The 14690-nt window shown below is 36.2% G+C and overlaps 1 protein-coding gene across 1 annotated transcript; it reads left to right on the top strand.

Annotated features, from left to right (window-relative positions):
• The first annotated feature begins 152 nt into the window (after nt 1-152).
• Nucleotides 153-13063, top strand: LOC136971453 (lysosome-associated membrane glycoprotein 5-like). Its single transcript, XM_067265912.1, has 8 exons — nt 153-432; nt 966-1051; nt 1120-1222; nt 3139-3266; nt 4239-4358; nt 4428-4527; nt 10645-10833; nt 10927-13063. Exons 1-8 carry the CDS (start codon nt 405-407, stop codon nt 11100-11102), a joined length of 930 nt encoding a protein of 309 aa, XP_067122013.1. The 5' UTR covers nt 153-404; the 3' UTR covers nt 11103-13063.
• Nucleotides 13064-14690: the final 1627 nt, after the last annotated feature.

The following is a 14690-nucleotide window of genomic DNA, read 5'->3' as shown; positions in this document are numbered from 1 at the left end:
CCGATGGCCGGAACTAAAAGGTGATCTCGCGCCCACGTAAATACGCTTTCCTTTTGTTATACCTTCGACAAAAGGTGGGCGGGCGATCGGCGTGTTTTGCGTGGGCGGCGTGGGAAGCGACGCGTGACGTGCCGGAGAGGATCGGACGCATCGTGCTCTTACCCTTTGGCCGACTTCCGCTTCCCCTCGACCGGAAGTTCCCCGCCGAGAGGCGAATTTGGCGCGGAAGACTCATCCGGGGGAAAAAAGAATCGGGGGATCGATCGGCCAAAAGCCGGCGGCCGCCTCCGATCGAAGGGAGCCGGGCGAGATACTCTCGACGCGACGTTCGCGAGAAGAGAGGGCGCCTGCGCGAGAGTAAGAGGAAGAGGTCCATTCCGCCATAGGTTTGCGGTGGGTCCGTCATGGCGACCGTCGTTTTTTTGCTGGTCGGTAAGTCATACTCCGAAAACGGAGGATCGGCGCTCTCCCCTTCTCCCCCGTCTTTCCGCTCCACTCCCGGGGCGGGCGGGCGGCGGGTTCGAACCCCGGACCGGACGTCCGCATTCCGTAATTCGGGGATGGGCGCGTTATTCGCGGGGTTATTTGCTCCGGAAGGCTTTTCCGGGGCCTCTTCCCTTACGCGGGATTCGGTTCCCCCTCCTTTCGGGCGCCGAGGATCTCCGCCGGAAGTTCGGGTCTACCGAGACGCTCCCGAAAATTTTCGTCGCCCGCGAGAGGAAAGTAAAAACCACCTCCTCTGCCTCCACCCCGGAGTGGGGAGGCGCCGCGCGCGATCGGCGCTCCGCTCTTCCGCCGGGTGGCCTCTTTCCCACCAAGGTCGGATCGGGTTCCCCGCCGAATTTTTCGAGCGCGAGGGAACTTCCGCATCCGCCGCCAAAACGAGGGATTTCCGGTTTGACGCCTTCCTCCCCGCCGTTTCCCCTTCCGGAAGGAGGTGGCTGACCCCGTCTCTACCGTTCCAGGTCTGGAAATAACCGGAGCCGGAAACTCCCACCTGACCGATTCTCCGTTGAACTTAACGGAAACCAATTCGCCTCCCAACGTTCCGGTAAGTATTCTGGTTACGCGTCACGTGTTTCGGAACTTTGGTAACTAGCGTTTTTCTTCTGGCGGAAGACGACGATCGCCGTCACCGGAAGAGAGACGATTCCCGTCACTACTACGCCCGAGACGACTCGACCGGAAACGGAAACGACCACCCTCGCCGCCTCTTCCACCGGTAAGAATTCCTTCCTATTTTTTTCCTTCTTTCTTTCTTTTTAAATTACGTCACCGCTTACGGGAGTATCGGAATGCCATCCGGCGGGTCGTCTGTCCGGAACGGTTTGCTCTTTTTATAATTAATGAGCCACTAATCGGAGGAGAACGGGGTTGGGGGCGAAAAAAGCGAGAGAGAAGATAATTTGTCAAAAGCTGATTAGTCGCATTCCGGAATTTTAATTAAAGGTCATTTCGATTTGTTTTTTCCGTTTCGGACAGACGATTTCTCACCTTACGCGTCACGCGCCGTACTTTAAAAACGTAGTAGTATCTGTAAAACACCAGGCAGGAGAAACTATTTGCGCAAGACACGTAAACGGATTGACGTGTGATTTTAAATTTATTTCTAACACTCTCCTATCGGAAACTTTGGCAGAAATCTTAACTCTAATAAAATACCATATTGGATAGTGACTATCGGATAATTAATCGATGCGGTTTAAGGGAAACTCTCGTGATATCTCGGTTGCTTGTTGTTCTCTATTATATGTATTTTCTTGGCACAATGTTGCCGTTCAGAACATATCACACAGGGAACACGAGACGTGCGAAAACCGTGTCCCGGTTGGAATTAACCAGAGCAGAATCGGATGAAGTGGTGGAGAACGGGCAACGAAAAGAATGAGAATAAAGCTGCCAATTTGCCCGGTGCGGAGTAATTAGCTACTAACTAGTAACGTGTATTCGAAAACTAATCATCTACACCAGATTTAAGTATGATTGATTACGGTATTAAAATTCCCGGAGAAGCCAAATCACAGAATAACTTGGTCTCTGTGCCGTTAGAATTCGCCGAGGCAAAGAGAGTTAGAGGAACTGGTTTTTGGTACTCGAATTGATTCGTTCGCTGTTGAATACGTAAGTTTTAGAATCGAACAGTTCTCAATTGTCGTTCACAAATCAATATATGCGAACCCTTTGTACGTAGCTGCGTGTGTGAAGTAATTCAACTGTATTCTTATTTTTACATTATAATTGATGTAGCATGGGTTTCTATAAATAGAACAATTCGTACGCACCTAAGTGTAAACGGGAGTTTTAGTGGTGTTGAGCAGAATACTCTCCGAGTCGAGCGACTTGTATAAACACTAATCTAAAAGTAAATACTGTATAATGAAACTGGTGTATTTTTAAGAACGGGATTCGTATTATCGGATACTCTATTGTTTGAGGGTCCTGGAAAGAGTTTGGGTATCGCAGATCCCTGTATGGAAACTGCCGTAGATAAATAGTTTTTACAGAAATGTACGTAAGGTGTTGTATTATTATTATTTCGGCGGATAATTTGCATACAGATGATTATAGATTAGTTCTAACGATCCGATAATACTTCCGCTGGGAGTATACGCGTAACGTTGGGTATTAGACCGAAATTACACAAATAAACGATTTTCTCCTTTATGACGTACAGTACCTGTATTATCGATGTACGTCGAAAGAAAATCGTTATCGTTAAATTATCTTACTAAGTCTCTTGTTTTTTCGTTTTGTATCATTATATTAATCTTTAGTGTTGCGCAGTATGACGAATAAGCCACTTGATAAAATCTTTAATACTCGCAACACCGGATTCGATTGTCGACGTAGAAAGCCACGAAATGTAATCTGGGAATTGAACAGAAAAGTATTTTACATCTTTGAATATAAAATATAATTTGATTGTAAATAAGTATATACTTTATAACTCTTGCCAATATACGGTATTTACCTGTCGAGTACCTTTTGCTAGTAATGTGGGAAATTTACTCGTTACGTGTGATTAACTATTCCGACGAGTGTTCTTTTTTTCCGTTTATTTATAATTACGTGGTAATTCAATTGTTGTTTGTTTGTATTTTGTACGACTAAAATAAAATTTATTGTATTTATCGACAGAAGTCGTCACGTGGGAGCCGATGCGAGAGTACAGATTTCCGATGTGGGACAAGACGGGAAGATTATGTTTATTGGCCGAATTCCGTGCCACGTTTACCATTTTCTACAAAAACCGTTTGGGTGACCAGGTGAGTAACCATTATTCTTCGCCATCCCCTTTTTTCTGTACCATGTAAATACCATATTTGGTAGAGCAGTGATTTCTTTCACGTGTTTTTGAAGCTAGCAACCTATCCTCGGGTATCGAGGAGCATTTATTATTAGCAGAACGCCTAGGATGTAGGGGAGAACTGGGATTAATGGGGAAGGGGGTTTATTTGTCGTCGTCGTCGATTATTTCTTAACCTTTTTGCTTTGCCGAATTTGTAGAATAGACACCGACGGTCTCCAATCAACCTTGGAATTGAAAAAAACAACACTGGAATTATGTTTTGCAAGTAGTGAACTATAATTATTTGCCATACAATTTATCTATTTAGAATTTTAAAACAGGAGAGAAGCTAATACTCGAAATTCTCCCGTGGGAAATTTCTGAGTCTAAATAGGGATAAGGGAAATAAGAATCATCATCCGTTGTTTGAATATTAATTAAAGCAACCTTTGTAAATATCGACAGTGGCAGCCGATCTTCAGTTCAGCCACAAACGAGTACATCCGAATTAATTGAATAATTGAAATTCTAGAAGAACGAGTAGAAAAGATGCTAGGGAATAACGGAAGAAACGTGTTTTAATCTACCGGTTTATTCTGTAACTTAATATCTTTGTGATTCTTTAACAAAGAATTTTAACTCTCGGATCTTTGAGCAGTTTTCGTAGACTTTATATCATTTGTGCAAATACAGAAAATTATAAATCGATAAAACGTTTATTCTGTAGCTAATATTTCTTCAAAATTTCCGTCGGAACATAAAACGAATATAACCAAAATTTGGTCGGGATCGGACAAATATTGCAGGAGTTATAAAGGAATTTACATACACGCAGACGGCGGCTTTTATATTACTAGTATATGTAAAGGCATTCGTATTCGATGCATTTATACAAGTAGATACGAGTGTGACGAACGAAAAAATTGAGTATCTTCTCTTTTTATTGCAGAAAGTTGTGGTCCATCTTCCTAAAAATCCTCACGTGAAAGGCATATGTGCCAGTAATTCGCAGAATCCTATTTTGCAAATGTTTTGGTCGGAATTTTCTTATTCTCTCATTTTTTCTAAGGTACGTAACAATGTATAATCGGTAAACGATAATCTAGAACTTCAGATTTAACTGTTAAAATGTTTCCAGTTGCCACATAGAGATAAAGAGGATCAAGAATTCTGGGGAGTGAAGTCCATGGAACTTACCTACGACAGTGCCGGACCGCTTTTTGGCGATGCCTCGGATGGTAAGAAACAATTTTTTGTTATCAAAGTATCGCATTTCTCAAATAGGAAATTAAAGTAGGCGGTTGAGTGTGTTCGCTTCAAGTACCAAGTTGTTTAACTTTCCCGGCAACATCTATTGTCATATTTTATTTAAAAACTTTTTATATTTTTAACTACTATAAAATTTTGAGGGTAGAGATGTGTTTTATAAAAAATTCGTTATTAAATCCGACCGTATTGGAGATTCGCGCGACCCCCATTATCTCCTCATCCCCTCGACCTTTAACCACCGAAATTTAATAGCATCCATCCTCCTAACCAAACCCCCCCATGCAAAATTTCGGAAATTTTCGACAAAAAGCACGGGAGTTATTAAGCTTCAAACAGGGTGAATATAATCGTGCCCCACACACACACATACTAACATCCATACACATACAAAAACCCTCGAATTTTTTAGCATTTCTCGACGTTTCTAGGTGTCCCGTGTCCAAAAATTAAAATTTTGGGGGGTCATTTTTTGACCGTTCCCTCTGTGTATCTTATTATATATTTTAAAAAATAAGCCTAAAATCCTCTTTAAACTCATCGGACGTGGTCATCGGAAACCAATTTCTTAAACTAAATTCCTTTTTTGGCAGGTCAAGGGTTACAGTCTTAACTACTATCGATAATACCGACGTGTTCGGTATCCAGTAGCTTTTCTAAAATAGTTAAGACTCTGGCCCCAGACCTCTAGTTTAAAACAACAGGAAAATTTAGGGAATTTTAAGCTTATTTTTGTCCTAAAATCCCTAAAAGTTGCTTACAGTAAGTTCGTATTTTGGGAGCGTTTGCAAAGGGAAGGAAAACATTTATATTAAAGAGAAGCGGCAGTCGAATGACCTTTTTCGAGAAAAACTGACGAAAAATACGCTAAAAATTAACTTTGATTTTAAATTAATAGGCGCTAATCATTAAAATATTTGTGGGTGTCTCCGCCTACTAAATTCGCCCGTACACTAATTAATTTATGTAAAAATTCCGGAGATTTTTAATAGTGAAATAAAATATGAATTTCATTAAAACTTAAGCGTTGGAATCGAGGAGGCGGGGTGTTTAAACATTTCCAAACTCTGACTTTTTGTTTTTAATATTAATATCCTTTAGTAATGTCGGAAGTTACAGCCATTCGCATTGGGAAATAGAATCGCCACGGGCAATAAAGTATCGGTTACGCCACGAATTGTATGGAAGCAAAAGTTTATGCTCCACACAAAATTTGTATTATCGCAAATATAATGCTTTCTGCAAGTACACTTGGTATATAATTAAGGTAACGCATTTGAAGGAAATAAGTAGTAATTCGTATTAAGTATCGTCGTATAACGTGATAGTAGAGACACTACGACACTTATCCCGCGGACAAAAAAGGGTACCTGCCCGTGGTCCCCACCACTAATTCAAATTAGTCTGGGCCCTATAAGGGGCCACTGCATTTTAGGGTGGCTTCTACACGAAATAAACCCTCTGGGCTAACGTTAGTTGACGTATGGCGCCGGCGGTGCACTTTCATCGCCAGGCAGCAAACACTCCTCTCGAGCTTCCTCCCATTCTGCGGCGAGTCGTTCCAATTATTTCATTCAATGGACAAAATTCTCGAAATATAAATCGACGGAGCTTTTCAATTCCGTTTAGTTATTAAAGCGGCCCCACCAAATTATTATTTTTGCGGAGAATAACTGGAATTTTTGGAAAATTAACTTTAAAAATCGCTCGTTTAATTACTCTTATAAGCGGCCGTTATTTCAATTCCGTTTCTTCTTCCGTTCGAATTTGAAATTAGGAGAATGGAGTGGCTACGTAGTTAAAATTCATTTATTAATTTCAACAGACAACGTCGGTAAAATACGATATTTTAAACGCCACGGCCGCTTAATTTACAATTGTTTTTAATTGCTTTAATTAAGAAGGTCGGTTCCCTCGTATCTTCGTCTATATTTACGCACGGTTTAGTTTATTACGTGTTTAAGAGTCACGCCGTAGGGAAGAGGAGGCGAGTGTGGGGATTTTTCCCCGCCCCGCTTATTAAATTGATTTAAATTAGTTGTAGAAACAGTAAATAACAATCTAAGGCTTAAATAATGGCGCACGATTTTAGTACAAGTGTCGGGCGATTTCTTAATATTTTTTGGAGTAAATTTTAATAATTAACGAATGGATTTGCCGTAAAAATGTTCTTCTTTTTTATACAACGCTTAAATTTAATGAATTAATAATTCCCCGGACTTCCCACGCATCCAATCACAGGTTTGTTTTTATAATTGGATTTTATACTATCGTAGGAAATAACGAATGGAAGGAATTAAATAAATCGGAAAAAATATATTCGGCATCGCCATTATTTTATTTTTAAACAATTTTCTTCTTTCCTACTCGACTGCAACCTTTATTTATTTAATTTAACTGGAAATTCTCAAAGCATCCTCTTAACTGTAAACATAAAACATAATGGAAATGGCTAATTCGGTGTTTAGCTAACTTAAAAAGATTCCGGGGGAGTGTTAATTTGCTAATTGCATCGGCAATAACTTCGTATTAAATTAACGAAATAATATCTAAAAATATTACGCGATAAAACTTGGCATTTGTCTGGCAAATTCACCTGTTTGAAGCCGCGATAAAAACGAAATCGTTAATAGAACTTTCTAAGAGGATGCTTACAATATACATTACACTGTTGTGCTCGTAACTAATAATTCCCTTTGCCTGTACGATTATTGATCGCTTCTTTTTTACGAATTTCTGTCAACTCTTATTTTTGCGGAGAATTCGTGGTTTTTTTCCCCCTGTATGTCTGGATGTTAGTGTTTTTGTATGTGGGGGCACGATTTTGTTCGTCCACTTTGAAGCTCGATAACTCCTGCGCTTTTTGTGGAAAACTTCTGAAATTTTGCCAGGATATTTGTGTATTAGGAGGATGGATGCTATTAAATTTTGTTGGTTAAAGGTCGAGAGGCGGGGTGATAGGAGTCTTAGTATGTATCTCCAGTGGGATCGGACTTGGAAAAAATGACAATTTTTTACAAAACTCGTTTCTATCCTCAACATTAAGCTTTTGCCATTTTATATGCAAAAGCTTATATGTACTTTTTATGTAATTAATTTTATAATAATTGCATAAAAAGTTTTTTAAATAAAGTACCGTAAGAGATGGCACTACACGCCTTTTAAAGTTGTGGTGGGGAAAGGTAAGTAACTCCTTGATGCAAATTAAAACTTAAGCTATTTCATATAAACCTGGTATTCTGTCGGTTAAACTGAAATTTTTTGAGGATATTTTTAATTCGAATCCGTTCAAAAGTAGATAATTTTACAACCTCAAAAACGAACTTGTTACCGGTGTTCCTTACGAAAATCGTCTTACGACCGTTTCACAAACGTAGATAATTTTGAGCTTTTAAATGAATGTTTGTAACTGTGCGGAAATCCACATTCGTATTGGTCGTTATTTTAATTTATTTACCTGTATTAGAGTGTGCTGTATAAATTAGCACTAATTGGTTCTGAGAGAACCATAGTTAAGTGTGGTAAAATGAGATTACTGTATTTGAGGACTACAAACACAAATTAAATTTTAATTATTTAAAAGAAAAAGGTATTATTTAACAAGTAATTATTTTATACTTACTACAAAATTTTTAATCATTTATACAATTTTTTTAGATTCTGACTGTAACAAAATTATAAATACAGTATTGAGAGAGAACAATTTTTAATTGTTAATATTTTGAACCCCCACCTTTTGATGAAATTAGTTGAAATATTCTATCTGGCGTTGAGTTTACTAATTTTTTTATTCACTTAGTGTAAATGAACTAAAATTGGAAATTATGGAAGCGTGGGAGGTACTGTTATACCGATCGTTTCCTCCACGGACGGCAAATGTTATACGGCCCCGTGGATTTTGATGGGATTCCTATATACGCTTTTAGATGGCCGATCGATTACCTCGATTTTTTTTCTGGCCGTTGTTTTGTCGATTTTGAGGTACGTACCCGAGCATTGTTCCGTTGAAATTTCCGGTTACTTCCACCAATGGTGCAAATGTAATTAAGTTATCATAGAGCATCTTTTGTTAATTTTCAGAGTTCATCTTACCACTAATAAAACAATGTACTGATCCTCCTCCATATTGCATACTCATTTTCACTTTTTCATTCTTTTCTAAGTCATGCCAGTAACTTGAAAAGCCATCTGGTGCTACTAAATTTCATTTTTTTTTTCTTTTGCCCATTGAAGTCTAGATAATTTGTTTCCTTTTTAGGAAGTTTACGGTTCGTTATTTAGAGTTCTTCGGTCGTGTACGATACTTTGGTTGAGAGAGCGGCTGCATCTTCTCTCGACGACACATTTTTGTTGGTTATTAATTTAAATACTTAGTTTCTATGTATGTCAGTCATCCTTTTAGGACTAGCAGATCATTTAATTTTGCCATAATGTTCTTTCTGATGTAGAACAATTCACGCTTGCTGCTACTTGTCTGATCCGTGTAGTAAATATATTTTGTGTTTTGTTAAACTGCAACCACGAGGCATTGTTTAGAAATTTTGAAAGGATTTTAAACACTTTTGAAATCAAATACGGTGGCAATTTAAAACTATTATTGTCCTCTATTGTTAATAAGAGCAACTTAAATTATTATAAATACAGGCTTAAAAATTGAAATAACAAAATTATACATTTTTAATATAAAAATTTACCAAAGCACAATAAATTATATTTAAAATCTGTAGCCATAAGTAATTTTTATAGGTTTTTAACCTAAAAAACAATTCAAAAAACAGGTGTGTTTAGCAATAAATTACAAGTCTGTAACAAAATTATAAACTTTCATTGATAATGCTGCTATTAGTATGTTTTTAGCTTATATAAGTATAGAAAAAATATAATATGAAATTATTCACTTAATCTTTTTCTTTGTGTATTGACTTTTTAATTATGCATAAAAATTTAGCTATGTAAAGCAGGTCAGCCTAAGGCTGACCCTGCCTGTACATAAATTGGGCTTTCTCTCCTCCTTATGTAACAATCTTTTACATCTACAGATTTTAGAATTGGCAACATTATAAGCAATATAAATATTTTAGTAGTTTGGAATTATTAAAAACCAGAAATTAATTAGGGATTGCATTTGCTGAAGAAATCTGTTTTAAACAGTGGCATCTTTTTCAATCTGTACTCTTCCTTTTGCTACAATGCAAAATGTCTCAAGTCCATTTGTAGATTTATATTATTTCTCTGAACAATGTTTTAAAAACTGTTTTTAATTTCAAAAGATTCTTCACAATCGTCAAAAACATATGCCGGAAATAATATTGGCGGTTAAGGAACTCGTACGAGAGAACTAAATTATTTAAAATTCTGTCCAAATTGTAACAGTAGGTTGCAATTTTGAAAAATATATCTTTGTGATTTCCCTGGTGGTTAATAACCAAATTGAACGTGTTCTAGCACAGGCCAGAGAACAAATAAGTCATATATTAATTCTGAATAACAATATATATCTTGATTGTAAAAAGTCGCATCCAAACATTAAGAGTAGAACTTTCCCGGCCCTAAAGCCCATTCGTTACTGTCTTTCTGCCAGTAACGTGAAGCAAAAGAAACGGGCCACAATACTTTCCAACCGTTTAAAGTCACGTCTGCTGTCTTGCAGCTTGAAAGTACTCGTTTGTAAACTTCAATCTCTACATTATTCTAGAGGGAAACTTGAAATTTCAATTATTACTTCAACTTTCCAATCATTGAAAGAAGACATCACATTTTTTCCAGATGATTTTCTAATGTTTTCCATCAGCAAACCCACGGCATAAATTCTTTGAAGAAGACAATTGGGTGTGAATAAAATACACATTATTTTCATTTAAAACATATTTTTATCCTTTATAAATAATATTTCACTAAAAAAAATGAAAAATTTACTAAAACTTCTAAAATTGCAAAACTGTATTATGAATTGGTGCTGAATTATTGATAATTTACAAAATCATTTCCATACTTTTCTATATATACTGATAAAAATAATATACAAACAACTAATTTAACTTTAAAATGTTAATTTTGTTGATATAATGTTCTTGTTTTTTAATTTACAGCTGGAAAAAAGTCTGCCACGTTTCTGGAGGACGACATCTGGCTAAAAGTACCATTAAATAAATCCTATTACTGTAAATCTCCCAAACCCCTCTATCTGTACGATAGTAAAAAAGAAAAGACCGTGACGGTAGTTCTCGACGACGTTCAAATTCAGCCTTACGGCATCGTAAACGGACAGTTCTCGGAAGGTATTCTAAGAACGGTTATTTTGCCACAATTTATTATTCAAATAATTAAAATCTTTTACGTGCGGTTTAAGCAAAATGCTATTTTTCCCGCAGCTCACCAGTGCAGCGAGGCGACCGTAGAAAGCCGTTCTCAGATTGTGAATCGAGACGAAACGGTTCCCATGGCCGTGGGAAGCACTTTTGCCGTTCTCACGCTCGTCGGAGTCGGCGGATACGCCGCGTATCGAACGATGACGGCCCGGAGAGTGGACTACAGCACCATGGAGTGAAAAGCACGGCGTCGCTTTGGTGGAGATCGAACCAAATTGCAACAACGAAAAGTTTTCTTAATTTGTAATCGTTTGTCAAAATATTCAATTTTCTTCATAAATTCAATACCATTTATAGGATTAGTGTCTGTCGGTGTTTGTGGATCTGCATTTCACGATCGCAGTTACGATTACTGTATCCATTTACTGATTCGATCTTATAAGTTTGTGGAATTAGGCATTACAGCCTTACAATTTGAATATTGTTGTTGTTGTTAGAAGTGTATAAAATTTTTTGACATCAAATTAATAAGGACAATACAATAATTTAGCAACCAATGCATATTTTGAGAATACGATAAGACTTCTTACGTCAAAAGAGAAATCTCAAAAATTAGAATTTCCATTTGTCTAAAGAATATTGACACACGTTCAGTATTAGGTGCAATCCACATTGGATATTTAGCATATTTATGCACAATATACTTAGAGTTAATTTAACACACACAATTATTAGACTTGTTTGTAAAAAAGGAAGTTTCACATCATATCAGAATGATAGAAATCTTTTAAGCAATAGGTAAATAATTTCTCTTGTTTCAGAACGATAGATTTGATTAGAAACATTCGAAACAAAGATTAGATCTCCGACCTCGTTAATCAGAGCAACTATTTATGCTTCTACGAGAGAGAGCATAACAAAGTGCCGCGGCAGGCAGCCACCGTCGGTCTCCACATCTCCGTAGCCGGACGACGGAACGGACGTCGGAATTTTCGACCGGAGCGAGAGAGAGATTCCGGCACCTCTCGTCACGTAATGCAAATCCTCCATCACGAATGACGAAATTTAAAAAGTGATTATGCAAAATATTTCTTAATATATAATTTGATGTCAGTGCCTTTCAGCTGATTGAGTAGCAATAAGCTTCAGATAGAAACAGGTTAATTTATTAAACCAAAATGTATTCTGTAATATCATTTTTCTAACTAGAACCTGTTTTACATAAAAATAATAATAAAAAAATATAACTCAGATTGCATATCTATCAAACTCCAAAATGTTGCAGCCAATAAAAATCCAGGCACAAAATTACACAGTGTGCCAATTAGAAAAATGCTAAAGTTTATTTCATAATATGGACTTTTCTTATAGACAATTAGAAATAATAATTTGAAAGATTCAAATGTTGCAAATAATAATAAAAAATTATTTTTTATAGCGACAATGTTAGAACAAATCTTGCATATTTCCAAAATTGTGATAAACTCTTGTCTAAACGGCTTGTTTGTTGCTATTTAGAGAAGAGTTTACAGCTTATGGATCATGTATGTTTCCATTTATTTAGGTTAAAATCTGGATTTTCTGATAATACTCACTTAAGCTAGATATTTTTCTCTTTAATTAATCTTATGATTTTACTAGTAATTAGAATTAGCTAAATTTTAATATTAAATGAGTTTGACTAACAAGTAAGCCCATCTGGTATCAAAAAACAGTTGTTATATTTATTGAGAATACGAAAATATCACAACATATCCTGTATTTTGCACCAAAATAATAAAGTCGTGCTACTCCTTTATCTAAAAAAAGCGTTACGGATAATGGTATATTTTGTAAAAACTGTCTCGTATTACGATCTGCCTTCTATTTACTATACATATCCTTAATTGAGTCGATCGGTTAGCGATCGCTAGAACGTGACTTTTTTTATTACGGTTGACTGTCTATCGGAGTGCCTACGTGTAAACGTGTACTTGAGAAATTCGATCGTAGTGCTAATTAAGGAATCAGAATTTGATTTTTTTGAATTTTCCTAGTCTAAATATTAATAAATGAGTTTATTCCTTTACGGTTACAATTGTCGTTGAGGCCGTTTACAAATTAAAAATGGATAAATGTGTCTTACGGACCGTGTGATTTTCAATTGTTTTACATGTATATCATTTTTCTGAAATTAAATGTATTTCTTGTAAAAATGGAATTTATATGCTTCTTGTGTTAATTGCATTGTCGTGCAACATCTTATATTTTTGTAGAAAGGTTTAACGTGGGGGCCGTCTATTGCGTACAGTTTAAGGGAGGGGTATTGGGAATAGAGTCGAGGCGTGGCCTACGTAGACTCGTATAGTCTGTATTAGCGACAAATGAATTTGTTCTTATTAGGGTAGTTTATTTACATTATTAGTAAGTAAGTTCTACAATATCAGGATCCACGAATTATTCTACTGGTAATTAAAGGGGAAGGGGTTTGCTAAAAGTACATTGTTACGCGACATGCAGGGGCAAAAAGTGGCTCAAAATCTATACACGTAATTAACAGGAGATCCCATATCAAATAATCTTAATCGTATTTTAAATCCGACAAAAAATAACGGGCTAAACTAAAACCCGAAAATCACGCTCTTGCAACTGTTAGTATACGAAAACAAAATTGCCTTTTTTTTACAATTAAAAGTAACAATTTCATCATCATTCAAAGTACATAACAGACAGATTTCAAAAGCACAATACATTTCCTTCATTTAGTATTAATATTTACCATAAACTCTATCCATAACCTTATAAGTTGTGCTTTTCAAATGAAACATTTTCATTTTGATTCATTAGCATAATTGAGACAGAGTTATAATTAGCAATGTTGACATTTTTAGTAGTTTGTAATAAATGCTACAGAAATAAGTTAAGAGTTTTCATTCTGCCACAAAACAGTTTTCCAAGAAAAACCATTACTTCATGGTAATTTTCAAACAAATATTTAAAGTCTCAAATAATGTTGCCATGACTGAATTTATATCAGAAAATCTCAGTTATAACATAATAGGTAATGCTAAATATATCTTATGCAATGTGTACCTTTGAAATCTTTAAAATATTTTTGCAGTTTTAGCTATTACACTTCAAATGACAGAGCAGTCAAACACCTGCATACACTTATCCCTTGATTTACACAGTAGATTGGTTGTGTCAAGGTTAATTGAAATTAAATAAACAAGAAACTCTTGCAGAACTGGACTACTGGATAAATCAAGAGTTAAGTTGTCAAATGTGGAATACCTAATTCCACATTAATCATATATAGAACTTTAATAATGCAATTTCAAAGTACACAAGAACTGTGGGCACATTTTATATCTATTTTGTTACACAACTTACATACAATTTTAACGAATATAAACACAATCATTCTAAACAACTTTATTTTTTCACTGGAGAATCACACGAAACATTTTTTTTATTAATTTTTCACTCAAGAAAATTAATTATCAATATCAAACCTCTATTTGTTCTTTAAGAGAATTGAAACCACTTGTAATAAATTGTAATGATTAAGGGTTGGATTTATAAGCGGGCCGGCAGGCCGGTGCTTTTGGCAGATGACATATTTACCGAGTTAACTTTAAAGTAACCAGCTATTTGGCATCAAAATGTAGTAAAGCTTCAGATTCTACAAGTTTATAGGGGGACTTTTTCTATTCAAGTCCCCCCCTATAAGTTTATGGAATTTGGCCAAAATGTCCTCCATTAAAAATATTTTTATCAGGAAAGCCAAAATATACAGTATATAACCAACAAGCAATACGCCACCAGCTAAATAATCGATAATTTTT

Source organism: Centruroides vittatus, unplaced genomic scaffold (assembly GCF_030686945.1).
Source record: "Centruroides vittatus isolate TY-2023 unplaced genomic scaffold, ASM3068694v2 contig_1051, whole genome shotgun sequence".
Taxonomy (NCBI): domain Eukaryota; kingdom Metazoa; phylum Arthropoda; class Arachnida; order Scorpiones; family Buthidae; genus Centruroides; species Centruroides vittatus.
This window is presented reverse-complemented; position numbering and strand designations above follow the sequence as displayed.